At 33.1% G+C, this 14,110-nt stretch overlaps 1 protein-coding gene across 2 annotated transcripts; it reads right to left on the bottom strand.

The window, feature by feature from the left end:
* Window positions 1–527: 527 nt before the first annotated feature.
* MS3_00002611 (uncharacterized protein) lies at window positions 528–12,185 on the bottom strand. Of its 2 annotated transcripts, none has more exons than XM_051210211.1 (3): window positions 11,110–12,185; window positions 7,209–7,543; window positions 528–2,866 (listed from the first exon to the last, which is right to left on the bottom strand). In XM_051210211.1, exons 1-3 carry the CDS (start codon window positions 11,210–11,212, stop codon window positions 2,597–2,599), a joined length of 708 nt encoding a protein of 235 aa, XP_051073151.1. In that variant the 5' UTR covers window positions 11,213–12,185; the 3' UTR covers window positions 528–2,596. The 2 variants fall into 2 exon arrangements, with proteins under 2 accessions (XP_051073151.1, XP_051073152.1); XM_051210212.1 differs by lacking the exon at window positions 11,110–12,185 and adding an exon at window positions 9,799–9,995.
* Window positions 12,186–14,110: the final 1,925 nt, after the last annotated feature.

The following is a 14,110-nucleotide window of genomic DNA, read 5'->3' as shown; positions in this document are numbered from 1 at the left end:
AACGTAAATATATTTCCACACCAAAACCCTGACACAATCCAACAACAATGAACAATCAATAATGAGTCATAATAATAATAATAATAAGGATAGGGGAATATGTAACTCATCTGACACCTGTCAGACCATCTACATATCTGACTAAGCAGACAACCAATCATTGTCATTCTCACCCACACATCAGAAAATGTTAATAATGTACAATTACAATTTCGTGTATGTCCTTGGGAATAATACAAACCAACAAAAAAACGCGGTAAGCCACTTTTTCGAAAATAACGAGATACATTATCTACTGAATATTAGTAAGTAACATAATATAATACATTAAAAGGAATCGGATCGGAAGAGGCAACCGATTTACTTACTTTATCCAATATTTTATTTCTAACATCAACACTGGTTACTTGATGGTTTCAAAATATGTGATCGATGCTCCGAAGACATCTATGCTTAAACACTAGTAACCTAACATATGATACTGAATAAAGCTATGTTATTAGGTGAGACTATAATTTATGGACGACCTTTGAGCGACGCTGAAGTGACCTTGAGAGTGGACGCCTACTGAATAGGACTAAGTGAGGATTATAAAGCAGTTAGAATTCTCATTTACAGTTGATTGTTAGGGTTAAAAATTAGATTTAGGGTTTTCATCACGAACTGACATCAGCTATAATGCCAAAAATTTATTTAGCCAAATGTGTGGATGAATTTCGTGCCAAAAACGAGACTCATTATTTTATATCTGATTGGTTAGTCTATAAATTATAGTCTCACCTGTTATTATTATTATTATTATTATCCTTTCTAAATGTCGAATTTCTCACTCATAAAATAGAAGAGAAAGCTAACTGCTAAGCAGTATACTCGTCATTTTTGTTAGTAGACGGAAGTCTCTCCTACACTACCAGGTAACATAAATGAGAAAAACTCGAAAAACAAAACGACGCACGAAAGAAACGTAAAATTACTTGAATACAAATTATTTATTTTACAAATATACATTTATTTGTTTGAACACATATATATTGGTATAAAGGAGCATCAAATACATGCGCCACACAGTAACAATGAGAATGTGAAGAGATAGAGAATGTATGGTGCGTATAAGAAAAATGGGAACAATAACGAACAGAAATTAGTGTATGAGAGTGAAGTTATAATAATGGGAAAAGCAGTTCAGTCAGAAAATGTACTGTTATATCTAGAAGGTTGTTCTTGATATACCGCGTATAACGTGAGCACTAGAACGCCAAAACCCTTGCAAGTCGCAATGAGAAGACAGAAGACTAATGAAAGGGATATTTTTCCCAGACAGTGTCAATTACAATACAAAATTGTCAGGTACTAATAGTTTTTAGTAAAAACGAAATCATCATTACAGTCCTCCAATCCACATACAGGGGGTTATTAGCATTATCCAATCGGGAAGCTACACGTAGGGATTCTAGAATATTCTTCCAAAAGGTGATTGGGTGGAATATCTACGGCTCCTTCTGAGCCTCCTACAGCTTCCTCGAGTTCACTCGTGGGCCGTCTTCATATGTACAACTAGAAAATTTCCTCCAGTTAAAGAAGATACGTCTATTTTTTATGGAAAAAGTAAAATAAAGTTACAGCAGGATGGCAACTGGCTTCTATTCTGAGCCATATCTGATAACGTCTCTAGCCACTATGTCGCACCATCTCTAGGACCCCAACCAGGGAATCGTCAAGGACCAACCGAAGCCAGTCCTGTACAGATTTCTTTCGTATCACGACACCATGTCGTACACTGACCACCTCTCTGTTTTTTCAACCGGTCACAGAGTCAGCAAATGATGCACGATGTGGAACTAGCTGGGACGACATTCGTAAGCCATGTCCAAGACACCGAAGTTGATGTTCCAAGATAGTGATAGAAATTTAATTACCGTCGCTATACCCAAACACACGATGCCGAACCTTTGCATTACTTACATGGTATTGTCACTGGATGGCAGCAATGCTTCGGAGACAACGATAATCAAACACAAAGAGTAGTCTAACATTCTCAACTTGATGACGCCAGGTTTCACAACCATAGAACAAAACCGCTCTCACTGACGTGTTATAGATTCAGATTTTACAGCCAATCTGACAGAACGAGGGCGCCAAAGATGACCCAGATTAGCATAGGCCACTTTGACTTTCACTATACGTGAATTGATCTCATCACTCACACCACCACCAGTACTTATGCAACTACACATATACACGAACTTTGCACCGGGAATGTGCAAAGCATATACCATACCTACAGGCACTAATTGCCAACTGATTAAGTGCGGATTGTATGACTTGGGTATCACCTGCATACTTAAAGTAAAGAAGTCTTTCTCTAAACAATAAATCCACACTACCATTTTCTACATCAATCAAAACTGTTACCAGAACGTTATCAATAACAAAATTCAAGTGGAATGTTGAGATTGTGCAATCTTGTCTAACTCTATTGCTTAAATAGAACTTACAACTATATAATATTGATTTCAATTACTAATTAATAAAACAAAATAAAATTATTCAATTTTACAATGAAATAAATATAAACAATTGACTTCTATTCCTTTTTTTAATGATTAAAAAATGAATTTAATGATCTTTCAATTTGTTGATAAATTTCTTTTTCAATTGAACGTTTAATGATACCATCATATAAACGAAATTGATTGAACATTTTAAAAAAGATTGTAAAAACACCTTTACTATCAAATCGAAGATTATTCCAATGGATAACAGTAACTTTGTTCACACGAATTGGTAATAATAAATCATTGTCCATTGGTTGTATAAGTAGTAAATCCAAATATATTTTGATTGATTTAATTTTAATTTCAACTGACTAAAAGAAAAGAGTAAATGAAATGTGAAGAAGAAAAAGAAAGAAGAAGAGAAAGTATACTTAGATATAAAAAAACTATTAAGTATATTAATTGTAACTATAGTATAAAGATCACTGATGACCTGCTTGAATATCTCGGCTATTTGTTCTTGCCATCTAAATTTTTCAAGAAGTTATCTGTTTTTCAATAGTTGAAATCATGAGCCAATTGAAACTAGACCATCATGGGACATCTGTGAACACTGGACGGCCGTTTCATCCTAGTATGGGACTTCTCAGCAGTACGCATCCACGATCTTGCCCCTCGCGAGGTTAGAACCCAGGACTTGTCAGTCTCGCACACGAGCGCTTAACCAACTAGACCACTGAGCCAGTATTCAACGGTGTTAATATCTAGCTTCAACCAATCCACGAAATTGTACCACCGTACACCATTGTCTTCAGTGAGTTGATATCTCACAACAGGCCTGATTGAACTCCACCGGTCACAGCTTCTCACTAGAACTCCAGGAGTATCTCTTGAAGTCAGTCACTAGTGTTTTGTTTGTTTTAATACATTACTATGTCTATTAACCGTATAATCTATTTAGGCGCGTTTATGAAAAGTATATGAACTTTCTCTGTACAAGTTATAAAAAAGTACAATCAGAGAGATCGTGGTGACTGGCAACATGCATTGAAAAGAATGAATATTAGTCAGATATCGTTTTCTGAATTGCTAACATCTATCTAACTGGTGATTATTCAATATTTATCGTCATGATTAAGCAAAAAAATAAAAAACGGAAAGTTATTGAAATACTTTGTTCTGAGAATTTTATGTTCTAACGAAAATATCATATTGAATAAAGCCATTAATTTTGATGGAGTTTTGTTCTCTGAGCTGGATGGTTTGGTCATGGAGCTTTCATCGTTCTTCTGAACGACATCAGCACAAACTTCAGGTAGACCTGAGCTACAAATCTCCACTATTTCATAAAGCCATTAATAATAATAATAAAGGCAGTTAGAATCGAGAGCATATTTTTCGTTCGTTTTTGTTGTTGCTGTGAGGACTTTAAAAATGAATGATGTTTAATCTAAATTATATAAAATACCTATGTATAATATATTGTGGTGTTATTATTGTCAGGTAGAAATGTTACTATTCAATGTGTCAAATCGCCATTTATTTCTATGTAGATTGTATATGTCAAGTAAAATATTGAGTTTTTGTTTCAGTTCATCTTGTTCATAGTTAACTCTCAAATAGATAACTTTATTAATGATTTGCAAAATAATAGGAGGGTTAGTTATGTAACAATGCTAATACAGATAAAGTTCTTTTTCCCGCACAACTTCCCTCATACCGTAGTATTGTAATTAAGTTTTCTTAATTCTTCAACGAAATTACTGATAAAAATTTTGTTGACAATAATGAGTTCTTGATAAAAAATTATTTATAGGAAAAATGAATAGTGACCAACAGTGGTATCTAGGACACAAGTTTCATCTTATTCGGAACTTATCAGTGGAAGAGCCTGAATTCCAGTATTATTGTTCACAATCAGACTCTAACTCAATACATTTCACTTCAAATTTAAACACATCATTCACTGAGTTTAGGTACAAACAACGCTGAAATGTCAATACATACAGCTTACAAGTTCAAAATAGGACGAAATGAACATTATATAATCCACCGTTAACTATCGTCTATTTATTCAATGAAATCTTGTGAAGAACGACTAAATCGAGACAATACACACAAGCTGAGCATATGCCAACTAATGGAATAAGTCAAACCTTCCTAATAATGATACTAAAATATCTATGGTTATGAAAAAGATGTAGAAAGAGACCTTTAGGGTGATTTGATCGACATATTACAGAGCATCTCAATAAATCTGAGAACCATATATCAAATCATTAATTTGCAAAATGTCCACCAATTGTTTCAAAATGCTTCAGACTTCATTGTTCTTGCATTTTCATACAAATTGCATTCTATTCCCGCTCTTGCTTTCTTGATCTTCCCCCATCTTCTGCTGCCAGACATTACATTCCTGACTCGCGTCATATACTACTTATATCAATATAAGTAGCACACGCCACAATGGTAGCATTATTCCAAAATTTTGCCCACCAGTTAAATAAACTAATAGATTCAGAACAGTTTCATCAAAAGTTTCAAGTAACTAGTTAAGAGAGAAGCAAATAACTATTACAAGAAGATATAAATAATCAATGTTTCCATGATTGCATAACATAATCTGAAGACTATGACCTATAGAAAATATATGTGCTTTGTGGAGATTATAATTAATTTTGTGAGCAAAAGTAAGTCAGTCATAATCAATGTAAAGCCTGGTAAAAATATGCATCAGTCCAAACTGCTATACAGTATTAACACAATTTAAATAAAATTAACAGAGTGATTAGTAAAGAGATATAATAGAGTGGTAATTATAGTGAGAAAGACTTCAAATTACGAACATAGTTCGAAAAGATAGAGTGAGGAGATATTGATGAGGAAATGTTAAAACTCGAGTTTTATCATAAGGTAGAGTATATATATCATTGTGACTAATTTTGAGCAATGTCGACCGTCTTCAGCCCATAATTGTAGTTATTATCTTGACTTTACCAGGGTAGCCAGCTTCTAGCAACATGGGTTAGATCGACGGTCAATCATTTCACGAACTGATATCGCTTTCTGGTTTAGATACCTCCAAATTCCTTCCAACTTACTCGTATACGGACTAATATTCTTTGTCAAGGTAGGCGATGGATAGTCGTACATAGGTTAAGAGAAAATCAGCTGGAATATGACCGATCTAATAATAATATCTTGGAAATTTATTTCGTGACAACTAATCTTGTTAATAAAGATGATCTTCAAAAATATTATCCTTCGAAATTAAAAAAGTTTATTCCAAAAGTGATCTTTATTAAAAAGTGATATCAGCTGAACAACAGTTTAGAACCAAGCAATATTAGTTGGATATGCTCTTCTAGCTTGTGATCCTTAATGAATACCCTCACAATTATAAAACTATACAGGTTTAGCAATGACCATGATATTCTTGAACTAAAGAGTTACAATTCACTAGTCCATATAACATACTTGGTCGACTGAATTGTGGTATGGCATTATCCATATCCATTGTTGAAGAGTAAAACAATAAAGATGAGAATCATTTTAAAATTCTATTAACATCTTAATAACGTTATCAAGTATCCTAATTATTTTTTTAATCTGTCATTAGACAACTTAATTAAGAACAAATAAGGGATTAAATAGGAAGCAATTAAATCTGGAATGAGACAGTAGTTTATCTGTGACATTGAATGAATTATGCCAAAAAATGACTGCATTTTGAAAATAGGAGAGATAGAATTCTGATTCGGTAGTTGGATAATAAACCTACTCACCATGAGATCTTGTAGTGTTTGGTACTATGTGAAACATGCTTTGGTTATTCTAGCTTCCGGATAGTCCAGCTTAGTCGTATTTCTTGAGTCATGATCTGACCTTGTCAATTATTCGCTTATTAACCATGGACGTTTTTGAATGAGTGTATGCGTGTGTTGCTTACCCTATTCATGACATGTCTGCAGCCTATTTTTGTCTGATTATAAATACTGAGTCACACTTGATCAAATCGTATTGGTTCACCTGACCTCTCAATTCCAATTTCCAGCCTTTCATACCGGATGTCTGTCTGGACTATCGAGTGTACGAAATATACGTATTCAAAATTCATTCTCGTATTTGACGTATCCCGTTATTCTCTAACGTAAATTAGGTCGGTAATTATGTACGAGGGTAGCCGAGATGTATACTTCGATAACATCATCATATGATCTAATTGGAGTCAGATTACAGGACCTCAATTGGAGAACTGGAGAAAAAAACCAATAACTTTATACTGCCATCACACCCTAACACTGTGAACAGTAGAACTTCTCCCTCGGACCTTAAGTTATTGATTTTAGTCTTAAAATTCTCCAACGAACCTGCTTGACATTAATAGACCTAAAGGAACAGGTGTTTCAGACAATGCAGCTTAAATGGGTCGTCACGATAATTAAACCCGAATACCACATCAAGATAGTAGCTATGATCTCAAGCTGCTGACAAGTACTACCTTGCAAGAAAGCTGAGTTCAGGTGGCTTTCTGTAAATTACATCTATCTACATAACATGGACTATTCTAACTTATAATATCCAACTTTAAAACAATAGTTAATACTCTGAAGAAGTGACTAACATTAAGTCACAAAACGTCAAAAATAAAATTTTCTACTCATTGAGATATAAATAATATAATTATTATTACTAGTTAACACATTTAATTACCCGAGGTTTAGTAGCAAACATGATCATTTTCATTTTACCATTTATAACAAGATAGTCAAATAATAACGGAAATATCATTCGTATGTTTCCTGATGGTAGATCAATAATATCAACTGGTTCTGAGAATTGTACAGCAGATAAACCACTAATTCTTATGTCGAAAAATTCAGCAGTACCAAATTTGATTGGATTACCAATTATGTATGCACTATCGTTACCATAATGAGTTAATAATTGTTCCATATAATATTGTAATACATTACTTGTAAGTAATGAATTACAAGTTAATGCTTGATTAAATGTCGTATTGTAAATTTCATTAGTTTGACATGGAACTGGAGAATTGGAGAAAAGAAACCAATAACAGTTTAGTATATTACAATATTTATAAAATATATTATATTAATTTGCTAGTTCCTTTTGAGAAATGATGTAGAAGGATCAATCGGAACGAAACGAGATCGATATAACACCTAACAAAGCATTTCTGAATTAGAATAGTCATAATCTAGATTAGCTGAGATTATCTACCACATATAATTCCTTTTTTCTCCCAATGATTCCGCTAACCACATAACAGAAGAATTTAACGACAAACAATAATCTAGTCTGTATACTACCAGAATCTAAATGATTCGATAAACTGAATTGGTCGAATAAAAAATCGAACCTGAATCGAATAACTTTAGAAAGATTAAATTGCTAATTAAATGACTGAGTTCTCGAATATGTGTTGGAACTATTATTCACATCTAAATTGCCTCAAGTGGACGACGAAATAATCATTCTAATGGTTAAGAGTTCAGCACGAGATCACGGGACTTTTGAGAAGCTCCATTCTAAGACAAATAAGATATCTGGTGTTACATGTTTTTTAACAGTATCCCGAATGAGATTAGTCTACGACGAATAATACTAAAAATCTTAACAATCTCCACGAAACCCTTCAAATTTATGCGTCTTTAAATAAAATATTAGGATAAATGGACGTTTTGTCAGTTAAATAAGGAAAGAATAAATTAAGGAATAAAGTGCTTGTACGAAGTAACCACAGAATTCGCATCAAAACTATGTTCATTTATTACTTATTCACTTGCCACACTTAACTAATCTACTTAGTTGGTTAATGTCCCAATACTAAAACATTGTAATATTAGTAATCAATGGTTGACCTGCTGTAGGATTGACAGTAACTCACAATTGATTGACTACGGAGTAGTGACCAATTTCATGTCTCTATAGTCTTTTTAGTGCTGACCGAATTCCATAGATGAAATTGAGACATCGTCACTAATCTAAGTAACTTTATATCTTGTGCACCATGTTGCCTGTAAATGTGAAGCTGGTTGATACAGGATCAAACCTACCAGGGATCATAAGTTCCTTCAAGATTACAAGTACATCCTGCTGACTAGTATCAAATAATAGGAAAACAAGGTCTAGGTGTTTTTGCCGACTGCCTCCAACCACCTAAAATTTAAACCTGGTGCACCCGATGTATTTTAATCACTCAGACTACTGACCATAATGCCGTTTGATCGATAGAAGTTGATCAGCACGAAAGGACTAAGCAAACAGGATATCAATCACTATTCAGTTGTAAATCAATTATATGTAAACTTAATCTTGAGTTAAGTGTCATTCTCAACTGTTAATACTTCAGTCTTGTTTTTTCTTTCAAACTATACCTCTCATATTTAAGTCTTTATTGCAACTGAAATTTGGTCCCTTTTTGTCTCGTTTTCTGTTAATGTTCTCTATCTCTGTGTTTATTTCAGATCTTACTTCAATGATGATTGACAGACTATTCTAAAATATAATCTTTCTGCATACATGATTCATACATTTAGAAATACTTCATAGTCAACTGATGTAACACATAGTAATGGTAACAATAGTAAGACCATACAAATCTGTGGATTAATCCATTGACCGAACATCATAAGCACAGTAGATTTGCATGTGAAAGAAAATTTTATCAAAAGGAAATAGTTGAACAAAAGTTTTCTTCTTTCTTTATTTACTGTATACAGTTATTGTACTAGACTTTAAGTGATACTGTCTGACTGTTCTCACCTAAGCTAGATAAACGAGGTTTAAACCTGCCACCTATCGGGTATATATATATATATATATATATATATAATATTTCAAACAGCTAAGATTTCTAGTGATCAAGTTATTTAAAAAAGAATGAATGATGAATCAAACTAATAAACCTATTTGTAAAATAACACCAATGTATGTCACGTTTTAGTAGTTATGACTGAAATGTTAACATTTTCGGAAAAAAACTGAGAATAAACCCTAAATCTAGGTGTCATGTCAGTTTAAACTCATCATCAGTGAAATGGTATCTGCAAGATTAATGTAAGTGTCATTTTAGATGAGATCTAAAACTTGTGTCAATGGCGTCCTGTTGATTGTGTTTAACTAAATAACATCAAACCTAGTGCATGTGCCACGATGCTGAATCACTTTGGCTAGAAGCCATATTTTAACCGCATCAATAAAATTTAACCACCATTCAGTAGTGGAAATGTGAAATTGATTAACACTAAATGAATTAAATGTTGAAGTTGGAATTTACCGACTTTAATCTGTGGAATATAATACATTTTTTGATAAATCTTCTGACTGAACTCTTGTATTGGTTCCCTAAACTCTTCTAATAACCCCAGGTTAAATATACACGACAACTTGAACACGGGAGAAAAGATGTGAAGTATGAAAAAGGACGCTTTACTCCATGGTTCGTTCTATGTACAGAAAATTTAGAGTATTCATAGTACTTCAGATGACCTTGGGCTTCTGGAAGGTTTTGGAACACTACTAAACATAGTAGTTGGATGAGTAATTATCCAATCAGAAATGTGACACATGACTTCACTTTTTAGATATTTCTGTTAAACTTCTATTCAACGATGATTAGATAAAAATGTATCCTAGAGTTTTCAGGGCCTTCCGGGGCATTTTTCAAGGAATATTCTGGATCTCATCGACATTTTTAAACAACTTTACAGAATATCAAGTAAATTCTTGAGGTCGTTTTAACTACTGTTTAACTAACATTCCACACTATTTCTTAATTCATGTAGCTTCAATGATGAGACTATAATTTATGGACGACCTTTTAAGGAATCCTAAGTAACCTTGAAAAATAATACTCAACCAAGAAACAGTTAGTTTAGACTAAAAATATTATACAAAACCAAAGAATTAAAGTGGATATACTTCTTTTACATGGTTCAAAAACTTTCCAATGTTAGAAAGAGGTTCAGAAGTTCTAAAATCGTAATGCATACGGTAGACGAACTCATCCATATAACTCCATAATGGTCAGCCTCGAGCACATAGCTTCAATATTGTTTGTGTGCACTCCGGTTGTGTTAGCTTGTCATTTTTATTATACATATATCTCTACAAAACCTGTACCACTGAACATCCGAAACTTCAGTAACATCTGCGAATGTTGCAGTCAATGTTACTGGTGCTCTTATTATACAGTTCGCAACAATTACCATAAATTGCTCAATCTGGATTGAGCGAAAAATTCCTATTCTAGCAGAATTCTTCCTCCAACATATATCACATCGAAACACAACATCATCACGGTAGTCTGCACAAGGTTCACAAGTCATATGATTACTACAATTAAAAAAATGAAGGAACTTCTTAGTAGTCTCATTTATTGTAGCCGCTCAATTATCACGTCTTCTCTAAAATCCTCTGTGAACCGATCGTTCCTAAGCATCAGGTACTGAAATTAGCGCCATGACCTTGAAATCCCTGAAACGCTTCTGATTAGCTCATCCATAAATTACAGTCTCGCCCAAAACGAATACTGAATATTATGGTATATAAATTAAGATTAATACAAATGAGTTAAGAAATGACATACTGACAATATTGTAAATTAATAAATATATAATCCATTGATAAATCCAATTCTTCATATTATTAACATGGTTTAATCTAATGAAAACAGTTTCAAAATTATTCATCCTTGACTACAGAATATAATGGTATAGTTTAAAAATCATACATTTGATCTATAGAATATTATAACTAAAATATGAATGGTTCTTAATTTTGTTTATATATTTATTGAATGAATGGTCGGTCATTCTACCAATAAATAAATTGGTGTTCGTATATTGTAACCGAATTATTGTTATTATTAATGTAAAACATCTTTAGAGATTGTTAGATTTTATAGTTTATATCACAAATTGACCTCAGTTAATGTTATACTTGTGGACTGCTGATTAGAGGGCAGTTTATTATCGACCAGACCAAAGACGCGTAAACACGTAAGAATGGCCCACAGTTCTGATTGGCCCCGCTTCCCTGTCTAGCCCAGCCAGTTAAGTCCAGAACGCAAGTCTCAGCCTCTGAGATATGAATCGTTATATTTCAAGCATACTCTGTTTATATACCAATCAAGCAGAACACATCCCAACAGTTAAACAGCCAATGAACAGACAGTTTCCCTGTTCTAGTATGAGACATGTTAATAATGCGCACTAGAAATTTCATCAGGTTTCGAACCCAAAACCATCAAATTTAGTGGCGAATGTCTAACCTGATATATTTCTAACCTCATAAAGACCTCGTATTCATTAGTGACTAATTTCAAGAGGCGATTTTCATAGTTCTAACGAGAAGCTGTGAACAGTTGATTTCAATCATGTTGAGTGTAAGACAGTTACTTACTGTCGGGAATGTTAGATCCCCAGAACTCACTTGGTAAATGCCTTAATTTTGTAATTTTATTCTGGAAATTTGAATTTCCTTGTTTTCGCTCTAGAAGCGCACTTTTCACCTTCATGTGGTATTACCCACTTGGGAGAACCTTTAGCGCTATTGGTTCGTTATGTATTTTTAGTATGCTATTTTTGCTACGATTCCCAAGGACAGTTTTATGCTATATATATACATTTGATTTGTATCTGTTATCATTCACTCGCGCTTCTGGTTTACGGAATATACTTTCCCGTTCCAAGCTTGGATTTCTTCCTGTAGTTAGCGGGGCTGGGACGCATCGAATAGCTAGCTTATTGGTCTAAGGTCACAAGTCTTTGTTCCGTTCGCATACTAAGTGAACTCGTAATAGCTTCAAACCTAGCACTTACTAATGATACTGGAAGGTCCTTCTTAATATCACGAGTTGATTAGAATAGCTTGATATGAACTAACCGAATATACTATGAGTTTTCTGAAATTTTACAAACGTGCATCATGGATTCCACTGTTAGGCACTATCCATCTTTGCTCATAACTCTTACATTGTTTATAATTTCATTTTAAGCTGTCGATAAATTTCATCCATTCATTTGATTATCCAACTGCTTATTTCAAGTCCCTTGATGCTTTGCTACAACTTTAATAGGTGCTTTAACGATACAGAGGGCAAGATTTAGTTCAAATGATTAGGACTTCAACTGGTCTGACTCGTGAATGGTCTAACAATTATCTTAATCCTACAAACAATTATGTTTAAATATCTTACATAAATTATATATCAGTCTACCATCTTATTACAGAAGACAGCTATCTTTACTGGTTAGTTGTCCTACATTCGATATCAGTTCAATAAGGGCTTTTCGTCCATAATTCGGTTTTATTTTGAGTGCTTATCACTTAGGCATATTACTTAAATCCAGAACCTTCCTGTTCACTTGTTAATTGTTATTTGTCACATTATATTTGTTCTTTAAAGTTATATTTGAATTCCAAACAACTTTGCTGTACTAGATCAAATAAAGCGTGTTTACAATAACTTTCGTACAAGTTCATTTTTATAAAAGTCTACAAAAGTTCGTTAGTAATTTTGTTGCAACAGGTTATAAGTAATTTATGAGAAACATACAATATTGAGTCATAATTAGCTAGTGGGAAAAGACAATGAACTTTACTAAATGTTTGGGAAATAACTTAATATTGTGAATTCTCTTCCATTTTTAGTACTACTTTGGCTTTCACTGTGTGGAATGCCTATACTTGTGTAAATGAACCATTGTCTCTATTGTTAGGTAATCAATTGTTGAGTTGGATACTGCATGAGTGCGCGTATAACAAAAAACTCGGAGAATAACAATTACAGTATACGTGTATCACGTAATCTAGTAAGCAGTCGAAAATTATGGTATTTTATTGTATGTTTGTGCCGAGGGAAAAATCAGTTTTCATTATGTAAATTACAGTCAAAACATAAATGAAATAGAATCAATTCATGTTTTTTACAATCAAACTGTTCTTGTCGTTCTTCTTCTTTACAAAAACTTTTACTATAAAACAAATAATCAATTTTAATTCATCTAACAATTATACCGTTTAAAAATCTACACTTTTTTCAATGTGTTCAATATATGCTAACTGTTCATTAGTTTATGGTGGTCGGTAATCAATATAATGCTTAAAAATCGTATACTGTTCGTCCTGATAAACGTTACTAGATAATGTTCCTGACGATGTATTAATCAGAAGGCAAATACGAATTGTTGATTACGTTTATTATTGCATCACACAAAGATAATCAAAATCACAAGTACGCTAAACAAGCATGAAAGAGTAGTGCGAAAAGCAAACATGAGAGTGAACAAGATTAAAATGTACATATATACACATAGGGTAATGAATAAATCATCGAATCAATTAAGCGACTAACAGTAAGACTAGCAGAATGAATATATATATATATAGGCAGTAAGCAATGGTCAAACATACCTATTCATACAAGTGCAACAATAATAAAGGTACAATGATATAAGATAACTTGTTATTGTACGAATAACTCTATCCGTGTTAAATAAGTTAACAAAAAACGGCTTTATCAAATTAAATGTGAACAAACTCGATTGCACGTGAGCTGCTATAAACTATTTGGATGAAACTATAAT

This window comes from Schistosoma haematobium, chromosome 1 (genome assembly GCF_000699445.3).
Source record: "Schistosoma haematobium chromosome 1, whole genome shotgun sequence".
Lineage (NCBI taxonomy): Eukaryota > Metazoa > Platyhelminthes > Trematoda > Strigeidida > Schistosomatidae > Schistosoma > Schistosoma haematobium.
This window is presented reverse-complemented; position numbering and strand designations above follow the sequence as displayed.